This window comes from Chlorocebus sabaeus, chromosome 25 (genome assembly GCF_047675955.1).
Source record: "Chlorocebus sabaeus isolate Y175 chromosome 25, mChlSab1.0.hap1, whole genome shotgun sequence".
Lineage (NCBI taxonomy): Eukaryota > Metazoa > Chordata > Mammalia > Primates > Cercopithecidae > Chlorocebus > Chlorocebus sabaeus.
In genome coordinates, this window is record NC_132928.1 from 32,830,786 (window position 1) to 32,847,295 (window position 16,510).

Sequence of the window (16,510 nt, forward strand, 5' to 3'; positions counted from 1 at the left end):
TAGTTTTCAGAGTACAGGACTCTAATCTCCTTGCTTTGATTTCGTCTCAAGTATTTTATTATTTTTGATGCTATGGTAAATTTAATTTTTTTTTTCAATTTCTTATTTCAATAGTTTGCTGTTAGTGTATAGAAATGTAATCAGCTCTGTCTGTAGATTTTGTACACTGCAACTTTACCGAATTGGTTATTAGTTTTAGCAAGGTTTGGTGAAGTCCTTGGGTTTTCTGTGTATCTATGATGAGATCATGTCATCTGCAAACAGCAACTGTCTTCTTATCCAATTTCCAGGCCTAATAGCTCTAGCTGGAATTTCCAGCACTATGTTGAACAGAAGTGGTGAGAGTGAGCCTCCTTTTTTTTTTCTTTTTCTTTTTCTTTTTCTTTTTTTTTCTGATCATAGAGAAAAATGTTTCAACTTTTCACTCTTGAGTATAATTTTAAATGTGAACTTGTGATATATAGTGAGCTTGTGATATATAGCCTTTATTATCTTGGGGTAATTTCTTTTCTGCCTAATTTGTTGAGACTTTTTATCATGAAACTTTTTATCACTAGTTTTTTTTCTCTCTTTTTTCTTGATAGACTTTTTATTACTTGTTCATTTTTCTTACTCATTACTGTTCTGTATTAATTTTGTATTTCTTTATGTTTCAGTAATCTTAGTGGATTGTGGGTGGCTACGAATGTGTCTGTTTCCACTAGGTTATCCAACAGTTATTGTTGGCATATAACTGTTCATGGTGGTCTCTTCTGATTTTTGGTATTTCTGTGTTATCAGTTACAATGTTTCCTCTTTCATTTATAAGTTTATTTGTTTGCTCCTTCTCTTTGTTTTAGTTCAGCTAAAGTTTTGTCAATCTCATTTATGTTTTTAAAAGCCAACTTCAAGTTTTGTGGATCCTCATTATTATTTTTCCAGCCTGTTTTTTTTTTTTTTTTTTTTCTGTTCTATATCTTATTGTTTTTGTTTGTTTGTTTGTTTTTCCCACCACCTTTGGGTTAATTTTTTTTTTCATTTTCTAGTTTCCAGAGATACAAAGATATTTGCTTTATTGGGATCTTCATGGAGTCATTCATGTCTCTAAACTTCCCTTTAAGCTGCTTTTGTTGCATACCATATGCTTTTTAGTATGTTGCTTTTCCATTTTTGCTTGTCTCAAGATATTTTTAAATTTCCCTTTGAATTTCTTCATTTCTCCATTGGTTGTTCAGGATCATGTTGTTTAATTTCCATGTATTTGTGAATTTCCTAACATTTCTTCTGCTGTGGTTTTCTAGTTTCATATCACAAAGCTTAAAAAATTTGTATGTAATTTCAATCTTTTTAAAAATGTTTAAGACTTGTTTTGTGGCCCAACATAAGATCTATATTGGAGACGATACCTTGTGTACTTGAGAAGAATGTTTATTCTACTGTTGTCAAATGGAATGTTCTATGTAGGTCTGATAGGTCCATTTGTTCTAACATATAGTTCAAGTACACTTTTTTATTAATTTCTGTATAGACTGTCTATCCATTGTTGAACGTGGGGTATTGAAGTCCCCTACTATTATTTCATTGTTGTCTATTTCTTCCTTTAGATGTATTAATGTTTGCTTTATAGGTTTCATTGCTCCCATGTTGAGTGCGTATATACTTGCAATAGCTATAATCTATTTGTGAATTGACTCCTTTATTACTATATAATGACCTTCCTTGTTTCTTTTTACAGGTTTGACTTAAAATTTGATTTTAGTTAATGTTTGTATAGCCACCCTGCTTTCTTTTGGTTTCCATTTACGTGGAACCTATTTGTTTATCCCTATGCTGTGCTATGATCTGCATGGTAGTGCCCCTTCAAAATTTGTATGTTACATCCTCATCACTATGGTGATAGTATCAGAAAGTGAGTCCTTTTTAGGCGATTAGGTCATGAGGATTCCACCCTCAGAGACTGGATTAGTCTTTTTACAAAGAAGAGTCATGGAACTCCCCTGCCCTTTCCACATTGTAAGGACAGAGTGGGAAGGCACCATAGCGGGAAGGCACCAGTAAACAGGAAGCAAGCCCTTACAAGACATCAAATCAGTTGGCATCTTAAGCTTGAAAATCTCAGCCTCTAAAACTATATGAAATAAATTTCTAGTTTTTATAAATTAGCCAGTTTATGGTAATTTCTTAAAGTGGCCCAAATGTACTAAAACAATTTAGGAATAAATGTATATTCCTAAGTGTTAACATTGCTGTCAACATAACTTGCTAATTATAACAAATGGCCTTGAGATTTTTGAAGTCTGGCTTTCCTTAGCTCGAGTAATTTATCTAAATCAGGATCACTAACAAGGGGACAGCCTAAGTATATAAGCCACCTGATTTTATACAATAAGATGTAATAAGGTAGCATTAAATCATATTTGTGTTGTATTTTTGATATCTTTACTTTTCATATAATGGCTTCACCTCCTTTATGAGTTTAAAATGTTCCTAGTCAAAAATGATTTTACCTAACTAGTGCTGATTAAAATGAATGAATATAAAAACTACATTTCAGAACCTTATTATTGAAATTTCCAAAACTCAAAACTCTTCTTCTCCAAATATAGTTGAGGCTATTTGATGTTAAGATCATTACCGATGGCATCTTTATCATTCTCAACATGCACAGCCTTGCTTGTTAGACTCATTATTTTAAAATAAATTGTGCTTTTGTTTCAAAACTGATATATGTTAAAAGTAGAAAATTCAGAGAATGCTGATATATACAAAGGAATTAAACCATAACTTTTACCCCTACTATCTCTAAACACACACACAAATACACATATATATGTATATACACACACACACACACACATATATATACACACACACACACACGTTTATCTATAGTTTTAAATTTACTAGCAATATTTTTTCTAAAACATTAATTCAGGGCAAAAGTATTGTGTTTCCGTGTTTGCAGGTGAGTGCACACAAGTATGTTATAACTGATACTATATTTTTATTTTTTGTATGTTTATGTCATAATATTCATATACCCAATTACATTTTAATTCCTCTTTATGATTAGTTTGCATTATTATGTGTACTAGATTGACATCTTATAGAAGTATCTACATTTCATCAGTTTTGGTGAATTTATGTATTGATAAATAGTAATTACTTTTATTTTATTACCAACATGAGTTGAGACTTGATGGAAATGAGAGACAATGATATGTTTTCCATTTACTGTAAAACAATGAGCCTCAGAAGCTATGAAGGAAGCTTTGAGAGATATAAGAGTGATGAACAGAAATAAAGTCTGAAAAATTGCATCTAATTTCTTGCCACAAAAATTTTATGAACTAGACACAACAGTTAGTTTTCCAAGTTTTAATATGGTGCTTTAAAGATGAGAGCCACCGGTCTCAGATTATAATTACATGTACACAAATTAACCCGAAAATGTACTAATGAATAAAAAGGAGGAAAACAATACTTAAAAAATGAAATTGAGAACTGATTTAATACTAAAGTTCTGAATAAAGGTGTGCATTTTATGATCGATAACGTCTTTTTACACAAGTTGGATACTCCAGTTTCCCATCCTGACATGTTGTTCGCAATGGGTGAGAGTTTGATGAAAGATAATATCCAGATCTACACACAAATTCAACTGGTTCACCAGTTCTCGAATAAAGTTTCTCTTCAGCTTTCCATCTCAATGTTATGTTATATTTGTCCATAACTTCTGGGGATATTACACACGCACCTGAAATGGAAAACAGTAAACATAAAACATTAAGTAGTATGCAAATCTTCATAGACTTTCAGGTTTTCAAGTAGTCAGGATGGTTGAGGAATTATTTCTCAAAATACTATCCAAACTGACTATGTAAAAACATCATATTGATTTAAATAAAGTTAAAATGGTAATCGATGTGAAAATGAAGTTCTATGTTTAATGCTTGAGAATTAGAGGTGTATTATCAAAGATTCATTACCTCAGTTGTCATTTTAGGATCCTTGCATTTTAGAACTTATCATTGCTGCTTTTGTTTGATTAAGATATTGGTCAAAGAGTACAAACTTTCTGCTATAATATGAATAAGAACTTGGAATTAAACACAGAGATCTAGTGATATTTATAGCTAATAATATTGTATTGTTTATTTGAAAATTGGTAAGAAAGCAGATTTTAAATGTCCTCACCACAAACACACACACACATACGCACACACCCACCTGCACCCAATGGCAAGCATAGGTGATGAATAATGTGCTAATTAATTTGACACTAGTTATCACTGTAGTATATATATAGCAAAACAGCATATTGTCAAACATGAAAATATATTTTTATATGTCAACAAAATGCTTTAAAATAAAATATAAATATAATAAGAAAAATTATTTTTATTTATTTTTATTATACTTTAAGTTCTAGGTTACATGTGCACAACGGGCAGATTTGTTACGTATGTATACATGTGCCATGTTGGTGTGTTGCACTCATTAACTCGTCATTTACATTAGGTATATCTCCTAATGCTATCCCTCCCCACTTTCCCACCCCAGGACACGCCTCAGTGTGTGATGTTCCCCATCCTGTGTCCAAGTGTTCTCATTGTTCAATTTCCACCTATGGGTGAGAACATGCGGTGTTTGGTTTTCTGTTCTTGTGATAGCTTGCTGAGAATGACGTTTTCCAGCTGCATCCATGACCCTACAAAGGACATGAACTCATCCTTTTTATGGCTGCATGGTATTCCATGGTGTACATGTGCCACATTTTCTTTTTTTTTTTCTTTTTGAGACTGAGTCTCACTCTGTCGCCCAGGCTGGAGTGCAGTGGAGGGATCTCAGCTCCCTGCAAGCTCCGCCTCCCGGGTTTACGCCATTCTCCTGCCTCAGCCTCCCGAGTAGCTGGGACTGCAGGCACCCGCCACTTCGCCCAGCTAGTTTTTTGTATTTTTTTAGTAGAGACGGGGTTTCACCATGTTAGCCAGGATGGTCTCGATCTCCTGACCTCGTGATCCACCCGTTCCAGCCTCCCAAAATGCTGGGATTACAGGCTTGAGCCACCTTGCCCAGCCCCACATTTTCTTAATCCAGTCTGTCATTGATGGACATTTGGGTTGGTTCCATGTCTTTGCTATTGTGAATAGTGCCCCAATAAACATACGTGTGCATGTGTCTTTATAGCAGCATGATTTATAATCCTTTGGGTATATACCCAGTAATGGGATGGCTGGGTCAAATGGTATTTCTAGTTCTAGATCTTTGAGTAATTGCCACACTGTCTTCCACAATGGTTGAACTAGTTTACAGTCCCACCAACAGTATAAAAGTGTTCCTATTTCTCTACATCCTCTCCAGCACCTGTTGTTTCCTGACTTTTTAATAATCGCCATTCTAACTGGTGTGAGACGGTATCTCATTGTGGATTTGATTTGCATTTCTCTGATGGTGAGTAATGATGAGCATTTTTTCATGTGTCTGCAGGCTGCATAAATGTCTTCTTTTGAGAAGTGTCTGTTCCTATTCTTTGCCCACTTTTTGATGAGGTTGTTTGTTTTTTTCTCATAAATTTTTTGAGTTATTTGTAGGTTCTGCATATTAGCCCTTTCTCAGATGAGTAGATTGCAAAAATTTTCACCCATTCTGTAGGTTGCCTGTTCACTCTGATGGTAGTTTCCTTTGCTGTGCAGAGGCTTTTCAGTTTAATTAGATCCAATTTGTCAATTTTGACTTTTCTTGCCATTGCTTTTGGTGTTTTAAACATGAAGTCCCTACCCATGCCTATGTGCTGATTGGTGTTGCCCAGGTTTTCTTCTAGGGTTTTTATGGCTTTGATCTAACACTTAAGTCTCTAATTCATCTTGAATTAATTTTTGTACAAGGTGTAAGGAAGGGATCCAGTTTCAACTTTCTACATATGGCTAGCCAGTTTTCCTAGCACCATTAATTAAATAGGGAATCCTTTCACTATTTCTTGTTTTTGTCAGGTTTGTCAAAGAACAGATGGTTGTAGATGTGTGGTATTATTTCTGAGGACTCTGTTCTGTTCCATTGGTCTATATCTCTGTTTTGGTGTCAGTACCATGATGTTTTGGTTACTGTAGCCTTGTAGTATAGTTTGAAATCAGGTAGCGTGATGCCTCCAGCTTTGTTTTTTTGGCTTAGGATTGTCTTGGCAATGCAGGCTCTTTTTTGGTTCCATATGAACTTTAAAGTAGTTCTTTCTAGTTCTGTGAGAAGAAAGTCATTGGTAGCTTAATGGGGATGGTATTGAATCTATAAATTACCTTGGGTGGTATGGCCATTTTCACAATATTGATTCTTCTTATATGCGAGCATGGCATGTTCTTCCATTTGTTTGTGTCCTCTTTTATTCCACTGAGCAGTGGTTTGTAGCTCTCATTGAAGAGGTCCTTCACATCCCTTGTAAGTTGGATTCTTAGGTATTTCATTCTCTTTGAAGCCATTGTGAATGGGAATTCACTCATGATTTGGCTCTCTGTCTGTTATTGGTGTATAAGAATGCCTGCAATTTTTGCACCTTCATTTTGTATCCTGAGACTTTGCTGAAGTTACTTATCAGCTTTAGGAGATTTTGGGCTGAGACGATGGGGTTTTCAAAATATACAATCATGTCATCTGCAAACGGGGACAATTTGACTTCCTCTTTTCCTAGTCTAATACCCTTTCTTTCTTTCTCCTGCCTGATTGTCCTGGCCAGAAATTCCAACATTATATTGAATAGGAGTGGTGAGAGAGGGCATCACTGTCTTGTGCCCGTTTTCAAAGTGAATGCTTCCAGTTTTTGCCCACTCAGTATGATATTGGCTGTGGGTTTGTCATAAGTAGCTCTTATTTTTGAGATATGTTCCATCAATACGGAATTTATTGAGAGTTTTTAGCATGAAGGGCTGTTGAATTTTGTCAAAGGCGTTTTCTGTATCTCTTGAGATAATCATGTGCTTTTTGTCTTTGGTTCTGTTTATATGCTGGATTGCATTCATTGATTTGAGTATATTGAACCAGCCTTGCCTCCCAGAGATGAAACCCACTTGATCATGGTGAATAAGCTTTTTGATGTGCTGCTGGATTCTGTTTGCCAGTATTTTACTGAGGATTTTTGCATAGATGTTCATCAGGGATATTGGTCTAAAATTCTCTTTTTTTGTTGTGTTTTTGCCAGCCTTTGATAACAGGAGGATGTTAGCTTCATAAAATGAGTTGACGAGGACTCCCTCTTTTTCTATTGATTAGAATAGTTTCAGAGAGAATGGTACCAGTTCCTCCTTGTACCTCTGGTGGAATTTGGTTGTGAATCCCTCTCGTCCTAGACTTTTTTTGGTTGGTAGGCTATTAATTATTGCCTCAATTTCAGAGCCTGTTATTGATCCAGTCAGGTATTCAACTACTTCCTGGTTTAGTCTTGGAAGGGTGTATGTGTCCATGAATTTATCCATTTCTTCTAGGTTTTCTAGTTTATTTTTACAGAGGTGTTTAGAGTATTTTCAGATGATAGTTTCTATTTCTGTAGGGTTGGGGGTCATATCCCCTTTATCATTTTTTATTGTGTCTATTTGATTCTTCTCTCTTTTCTTCTTTATTAGTCTTACTAGCAGTCTATCCATTTTGTTTCTCTTTTCAGAAAACCAGATCCTGGATTCATTGAGTTTTTGAAGGGCTTTTTGTGTCTCTATCTCCTTCAGTTCTGCTCTGATCTTAGTTATATCTTGCTTTCTCCTAGCTTTTCAATGTGTTTGCTCTTGCTTCTCTAGTTCTTTTAATTGTAATGTTAGGGTGTCAATTTTAAATCTTTCCCGCTTTCCTCTGTGGGCATTTAGTGCTATAAACTTCCCTCTACACACTGCTTTAAATGTATCCCAGAGATTCTAGTATGTTGTATCTTTGTTCTCATTGGTTTCAAAGAACGTCTTTATTGCTACCTTCATTATGTACGCTGTAGTCATTCAGCAGCAGGTTGTTCAGTTTCCTTGTATTTGAGCAGTTTTGATTGTGTTTCTTAATTCTGAGTTCTAGTTTGATTGCACTGTGGTCAGAGAGACAGTTTGTTATAATTTCTGTTCATTTACATTTGCTGAGGAGTGCTTTACTTCCAACTATGTGGTCAATTTTGGAATGAGTGTGATGTGGTGCTGAGAAGAATGTACATTGTGTTGCTTTGGGGTGGAGAGTTCTGTAGATGTCTGTTAGGTCTGCTTGGTGCAGAGCTCAGTTCAATTCCCAGATATCTTTGTTAACTTTCTGCCTCATTGATCTGTCTAATGTTGACAGTGGGGTGTTAAAGTCTCCCATTATTTTGTGGGAGTCTAAGTCTCTTTTTAAGTCTCTAAGGACTTGCTTTATGGATCTGGGTGCTCCTGTATTGGGTGCATATATATTTAGGATAGTTAGCTCTTCTTTTTGAACTGATCCCTTTACCATTATGTAATGACCTTCTTTGTCTCTTTTCATCTTTGTTGCTTTAAATTCTGTGTTAATAGAGACTAAGATTGCAACCCCTGCTTTTTTTTGTTTTCTATTTGCTTGGTAGATCTTCCTCCATCCCTTTATTTTGAGCCTATGTGTGTCTCAGCATGTGAGATGGGTCTCCTGAATACAGTAAACTGATGTATCTTGACTCTTTATCCAATTTGCCAGTCTGCGTCTTTTAATTGGAGCATTTAGTCCATTTACATTTAAGGTTAATATTGTTATGTGTGAACTTGATCCTGTCATTGTGGTATTAGCTGGTTATTTTGCTCGTTAGTTGATGCAGTTTTTTCCTAGCATCAATGGTCTTTACATTTTAGCATGTTTTTTCAATGGCCAGTACCGGTTGTTCCTTTCCATGTTTAGTGCTTCCTTCAGGAGCTCTTGTAGGGCAGGCCTGGTGGTGAAAACATCTCTAAACAGTTGCTTCTCTGTAAAGGATTTTATTTCTCCTTCACTTATGAAACTTAGTTGGGCTGGATATGGAATTCTGAGTTGAAAATTCTTTTCTTTAAGAATGTTTAATGTTGGCCCCCACTCACTTCTGGTTTGTAGAGTTTCTGCTGATAGATCTGCTGTTAGGCTGATGGGCTTCCCTTTGTGGGTAACCCGACCTTTCTCTCTCGCTGCCATTAACATGTTTTCCTTCATTTCAACTTTGGTGAATCTGACAAATATGTGTGTTGGAGTTGCTTTTCTCAAGGATTATCTTAGTGGCATTCTTTGTATTTCCTGAATTTGAATGTTGGCCTGCCCTGCTAGGTTGGGGAAGTTCTCCTGCATAATACCCTACAGAGTGTTTTCCAACTTGGTTCCATTCTTCCCGTCACTTTCAGGTACACCAGACAGATGTAGATTCGGTCTTTTCACATAGTCCCTTATTTCTTGGAGGTTTTGTTCATTTCTTTTTACTCTTTTTTCTCTAAACTTCTCTTTATTTTTTGTTTTTAATGAGATGGAGTCTCATTCTTTCTCGCAGCCTGGAGTACAGTGGCACAATCTTGGTTCACTGAAAGCTCTGCTTCCTGTGTTCATACCATTTTCCTGCCTCAGACTACCGACTAGCTGAGACTACAGTTGTCCATCACCATACCCAGTTATTATTATTATTATTTTGTATTTTTATTTTTATTTTTATTTTTATTTTTATTTTTATTTTTTGAGACAGAGTCTGGCTCTGTCGCCCAGGCTGGAGTGCAGTGGCCGGATCTCAGCTCACTGCAAGCTCCGCTCCCGGGTTCACGCCATTCTCCTGCCTCAGCCTCCCGAGTAGCTGGGACTACAGGTGCCCGCCACCGCGCCCGGCTAGTTTTTTGTATTTTTTAGTAGAGACGGGGTTTCACCGTGTTAGCCAGGATGGTCTCGATCGCCTGACCTTGTGATCCGCCCGTCTCGGCCTCCCAAAGTGCTGGGATTACAGGCGTGAGCCACCGCGCCCGGCTATTTTGTATTTTTAGTAGAGACGGAGTTTCACCATGTTAGCCAGGATGGTCTTGATCTCCTGACCTCCTGATCTGCCCACCTTGGCCTCCCAAACTGCTGGGATTACAGATGTGAGCCAAGGCACCCAGCCTTAAAGAGAAAAATTTCTAAACTTTACTTTCTAACATAAATATTTGGTAGGCAAGCATTCAACAGAATGGTTGTTTAATAATCTGTGATTATTTTGTTTTGTTTCACTCTTTGTAGAGTGAAATTTCAGACTCATCACATTGATTTTTCCTGGGTCCATGTGTATATTAAAGTACTTACGTAAGCATTTTGGTGGATCTGACCATTGTCCGTTTCTACATGTTATTTGCTTGTTACCCTCAAGTTGATACAAGTCCTGGCATTTGTACTCAACTGATGAATCTGGAGCATACACTGACAATGGGAATGAAGTAGTGTCTCCATTGTCAATAGGTGGAGGGGGCCCACATTTTCCTGTAGAATCTAAAAAACATCATTTCATCATTTGATTTATTATGAGAGAAATCAAACTATGAGTTCAAGTAAGGCAAATACAAACACAGCACTTTATATAATATCAACAGTTTTATAATTTCTGGTGAAAGAAATGAATCCTGAAGAAATTTTAACCCTTTAAACTGGAAGTAATGTATTTAAGTTCTTTTCTCCTTACTGAAAGAACACATAAAACATTACCAAATATTGCTCCTTACAGTAGAAAAGGATTAAGAAATGTCTTTCTGAATGAATATATGTTAAACATAGAAAACTATGACAGAGGAAGTTTCTTATTTTATATTCAACATTCTTTGGAGTAACACTAAAGGACAGAAGTTTTTAAATTGATAATGGTTTTTAAAAATCCCATATGAATTATAAAATGGAGAAGTATGATAAACATTCTTTAAAAACAATGAATATACTTAATAATACATTGGGAGCTGACAGCCAAATAAATCATTGAATTTGAACAAAGAGCAATATAGATATCCTGCTCCGAAAATAGACTGAAAACAAAAAACTGAGCTGAGACATTCAGAAAAATACAAAAACAAATAATGCAGATGCAGAAATAGAAGAGAAAGAATATTGGGCTGGAAAAATTTATAAATAAAGTGATGTCTGAAAACTTCCCATTTTTACCATAAGGCATAAACTTATATTTAAGAAGTTGAGTGAACTCCAAAGATTATAAACACATTGGAATTTATAGCAGTATACATTTTTTAAAAAAAAAACTACTTAAAAAAAAGAAAAAAATATTGAAAGCAACTATACAAATCTATGCCTTTCCTTGAGGGGATCAACAATTCCAGTGATGGTGAGCTTTTCATCTATAACCATGTGGTACAGTTTTCAAGTGTTTAAAGAACTGTCAACTTCAAATTTTATATCTAGTGACAATATCCTTTACAAGTAAAGGGGTAAATACAGACATTCTTAGAGACAAGGAAACCAGAAGAATTTATCTCCAGTAGATCTATGCCTAAAGATTAATAAAGGAATTCTTCAAATTAAAATAAAATGATAAAAGTAAGAGTTTGAGACTTTAGGATACTGAAAAAAAAAGAATATTACAATGGATAAAAAGAGGAGTCAATATAACAGGATATCTTTTTCCTCATAAATTTTTTCCATTATGTTTGATGTTTGAAGCAAATGAGTTTAATATGGTGCTCAATGTATGTACAGAAAATACTAATGGCATTTATACTTAAAATGTGGAGAGTATAAATGGATCTACATGAAAATATGGTTTCCATATTCCAATTGAAGATTTTAATGTCAGTACCAGTAGAGAGTAATATATTATTACATGTATATAGTATTAGCTAGAGCAACAATTTTTTAAAAGGGGGAGAAAAGCTGTACAGGAGATACAATCAAAAACAATACACAATACATATGAATCAAAATTAATCTCCTTAATAATTTTCCCCAGACAGAAGAATAGGGAAATAGAACTGAAACTGAGAGGAAAAAGACAGAAACAAATAAATGACAGGGGCTTAAGTCTTATGTATCAATAATTATTCTAAGTGTAAATGGTCCAAGTGCATCAGTTAACAGATGATAAATGGAAGACTCACTTCAATATAAAATATAGGTAGAGTCTAAGTAAAAGAGTGAAAAAAAAAACATTAATTTTAAAAAATAAAAGTGGGTAAGATACAATTTCCTTTGTTGGTTTCCCTTACTTCATGTCTACATATTAGAATGACCCAGGAATATGTGATTAGACTTTTTTTATAAATACAGTCAGTCACACACCTTGAAATAAAATCCATATACTGAAGATGCCCATATTTATATCACAATCTATGATCTCTCTTCAACTGCCTATTCCATATCTTAGAATGCACACCACTAATGACTGTCAAATGCACATAATGTATCTTTTATTACATGTATTCCTGAGAAGAGCTAAGTGTTGTAATGCTTAAGATACTTTTTTTTCAGGTTCCAAGTCTTTTAATTTGGCCGAATCTTTCTCGAAAATAATATACGCTATTACTTGTGCTCTGTTCACAAGAAGAATTGAATTTTAAGCACCATCAATCATTTTATTTGCATTTGAAAAATCTATTAATAAAAATTACTTCTTTTTATTTAAATCAACATATTTTAACCTTGCTATACTCCCCCAAAATATTAAAGGAAATATAATACTCTACCTTTGCATTGAGGTGGTTCTGTCCAGTTTCCATTTACACACATCACTTCTTCATCTCCAAACATTTCATAAGGGCTCCTACATTCATAACGTACTCTCTCACCAGATGCATATTTACTCATCTGTCTTGACACTATATGAGCATTTTTTACTGTGGGCGGATCTGCACAGGAAGTGTCTGAATAGGAAAAAAGAAGTAGTTCCACCTCGTGTTCGTTTTGAGTAGCAAATCAACTAATACAATTACAAATATATTTCAAGATAAATTTAAAATAAGTAGATAATGTCTTATCAAATATTTTGTTGATTTTGATAAATTTAAATGCAACATTGAGGAAAAGACATAAAACTATTTTTTGTAAGGTACAAGCTTTGATGTTTTAAATTTCTTCTTTTTTTTTTCCTTCTGGAAACCTGTGTAAATGAAAGTTTTCCTGGATATCTCTCTTTAAGTTTGAGTACAACAAATATTATCATTTCTATTTATTTAACATTAATTCATAAAATGCAAAAAAGTCAGCATATACAGATTATGTGGTATTGGATTGTGCTTTGCAATCATCCTGCTTATACATTTTAGCCTCTTAAAAATAAACACAAATAGACATTTTCTTAGCGAATAAGCAAAGAATTAAAAACACATTTTGAAAATGACCCAAGTTAAAAGAGAGGAAGGATGGTTAATCAAAGGATCCAAATTGGAGATGTGGAAAAATAAAAGAAAATAAGTCTACAATAATAAAAATAACTTCAGATAATTTAATTGCCAATGAATAAGGATACTATGCTGAACAATGCAAAATTCATCAGAGAGTTTCACGTCCATGTGTAGTAATAACAGGCTATAGCAGTGCTTCTCACACAGAAGTGTGCATAGAATTCCCTCGAGGGGTTGGTAAAACAGTTTCAGGGTTCTATTTCGAGACTTTTGATTCCATATGTCTAGAATGAGCTTATGGAATTTTACTTCCATTTCAAACAATCTCCAAGAAGATGATGATGCCACCGGTTTAGCAACCACACTTTGAGAATTATTGAGCTAAGATTAATCATCAAATACTCAGTTCCATCTTTTTATTTTTAGGCATATGCCCACTTTGTCCTGCCCTAAAAAACTTAATTTATGTCCATTTTAATGATGTTAGAGGCAATTCTATATTTTATTGCCTAAGACAGTCTATGTAAATAAATTGTACTTATATATTTATTTTTATATATATTTATTTTTTGTAGATGGAATCTCGCTCTGTCACCCTGGGTGGAATGTAGTGATGCAATCTTGGTCCACTTCAATCCTCACCTCCCTGGTTCAAGTGATTCTCCTGCCTCAGCCTCCTGAGTAGCTGGGACTTCAGATGCATGTCACTATGCCCCGCATTTTTTTTGTATTTCTAGTAGAGATGAGTTTTCACCATGTTGGCCAGGCTGGTCTTGAACTCCTGACCTGAAGTGATCCACTCACCTTGGCCTCCCAAAGTGTTGGGATTACCGGTGTGAGTCACTGGGCCGGGCCCATGCATTACATAAATAAATTTTAAAAATTCATCAAAGTACCTCTGCATGTTGGCCTTCCTGTCCATCTGCTATTAATGCATGTTACAGTACTGGGTCCGTCCATTTTGTAATTTGTTGCACAAGTATAAGTCACTTGCTCACCAGACTTATATGAATCCTTCTTCTCTCCCATGAGTATGGCATTTTCAAAGCTAGGTAAACTGAGACAATCTGTTTCTGAAATAGGAAAAATATGTATTTATTCAGCAAATCTTTAAAAATAGGTTATATACAATGAATGTAATGTATTCTAATAATAGCGATATATAGAATCAATGAATACTGTACAATATTTTTCTTATAACTTGAGAAAATATACTAGCCATTTTCTCTTAATTACATTAAATTCTTCTAAATCTATTAAAAATACAAGATAGGAATGATATTAGAAGCCTCGAGAGATATTGGTAGCCATAGCACTTGAGATTACACATTTTTTGTTTCACATTATTTTTGTACATACTTGCCACCTGATATGGTTAGGTTTTGTGTCCCAACCCAAATCTCATCTTGAATTATAATCCCCAGGTGTTTAGAGAGAGACCTGGTGGGAGGTGATTGGATCATGGAGGCAGTTTCCCACATGCTGTTCTCATAATAGTGAGTGAGTTCTTACAAGATCTGATGGTTTAATAAGTGTTTGGAAGTTCCTCCTTCGCTCACTCCTGTCTCTCCTGCCACCTTGTGAAGAAGGTGCCTGCTTCCCCTTCAGTGGTAATTGTAAGTTTCATGACCCCTCCTCAGCCTTGCAAAACTGTGACCAATTAAAATTTTTTCTCTTATAAATTACCCAGTCTCAGGAAGTTCTTTACAGCAGTGTGAGAACAGAATAATACACCAATTATGTGTGTATTGTATGTATTATTTCCAAATGTCTTGCTCCTGTCAAATGTGAAATACTTATAATAATTTTGTAAATATTTTAGAAAATATACTTATAGGGAGATTGTTGATAAACTGACAGAAGATTGAATAATGATGAGATTGATGAGTAGAGGCAGCTGTGCCCTAAGAAAAGAGATGAGAAGTCTGAGACTATACATCAGAGGATGCTTAAAGTTCACACAAGATGATGTGAAAATGAACCAATTTGGCTTATGAAGTCAAATGTTTTAATTACTAGAGTTATAATTTCCCACAACAATCTAGAATATTCAAGAAAACCTTATGAAATTCTAGAGTCACTGTTTTCTTTCTTATTGGTAAGACGTACACTTTGAATGAAGAATATTTATCGTATATATAATAAAATTCAATACACCATACTTATGCATGATGGAGGGTGAGACCATTTTTCTCCTAAGCATTTTGCAGTTGGAGGTCCATCAATTCCAAAACCTTCAGAACATTTGTACGTAACTTCTTCTCCATACTGATAACTATCTGATGTGTGAGCTACAACACCATGAGAAATCTCAGGTGGAGATTTACAAGGAAGGCCTAAAAAATAAAAAACAATGAATTCAGGTTTCACTAACTCAGAAATTTAATTTTATGTGCCTGTTTTTATATTAAGTAGTTTCATTTGAAAATATACAATACAGGAGCTACTATGACATCACAGAGAAGTACACAAATGTTTCTTAAAACCAGCCTTCTGGTGTCTGTGTATCTATCCGACTGTCACCAACTGAGGAAGGACTTGAAATTAAAAGTAACAATATATTTCAGAAAGATATCTTCAATGCCTCGGTAAGCAATGCCTCTGTAAACTTACTAGTGATAATAAGATACACATTGAGGTTTAACGGTTCTAGGTAAAACATAATGTATTGTAGAAAATCAGAAGGGGCATTGTGGGAAGAATGTAAAAGAAGTTTCAAAACATAGCGGCAAAGCAAACATGACAACTTGCAGAACAGGTTTGGGTGTGTCCCCACTCAAATCTCATCTTGAATTGCAATTGTCATAATCCTCATGTGTTGTGGATGGGACCCGATGGGAGAAAATGGAATCATCAGGGCGATTATTCCTCTGCTGCCGTTCTCATGATACTGCGTGAGTTCTCCTGAGATCTGATGGTTTTGTAAGGAGCTTTTCTGTCTTTTCTTTGCACTTCTCCTTCCTGTCATCATGTGAAGAAGGACATGTTTGCTTACCCTTCCACCATGGTCGTAAGTTTCCTAAGGCCTCCCAGCCTTGTGGAATTGTGAGTCAATTACACCTCTTTCCTTTATAAATTATGCAGTCTTTGGTAGTTCTTTAGAGCAGTATGATAACAGACTAATAGAGTAAATTGGTACTGCAGAGAGTAGGGTGTTGCTGTAAAGATTACGAAAATGTGGAAGCAACTTTGGAACTGGATAACAGGCAGGGGTTAGAACAATTTGGAGGGGTCAGAAGGAGACAGGAGAATGT

At 35.1% G+C, this 16,510-nt stretch overlaps 1 protein-coding gene across 2 annotated transcripts in view; it reads right to left on the reverse strand.

Annotated features, from left to right (window-relative positions):
- Window positions 1–3,342: 3,342 nt before the first annotated feature.
- The window catches only part of CFH (complement factor H), a 111,176-nt gene continuing 98,008 nt past the window's right edge, over window positions 3,343–16,510 (reverse strand). For both annotated transcript variants that reach the window (XM_007989083.3, XM_007989082.3), the window contains 5 exons: window positions 15,419–15,592; window positions 14,153–14,329; window positions 12,600–12,776; window positions 10,225–10,407; window positions 3,343–3,736 (listed from right to left, as the gene is read on the reverse strand). In XM_007989083.3, coding sequence (XP_007987274.2) covers window positions 3,522–3,736; window positions 10,225–10,407; window positions 12,600–12,776; window positions 14,153–14,329; window positions 15,419–15,592 — 926 coding nt within the window. In that variant the 3' untranslated portion in view covers window positions 3,343–3,521. The remainder of the gene's footprint in view (window positions 3,737–10,224; window positions 10,408–12,599; window positions 12,777–14,152; window positions 14,330–15,418; window positions 15,593–16,510) is intronic.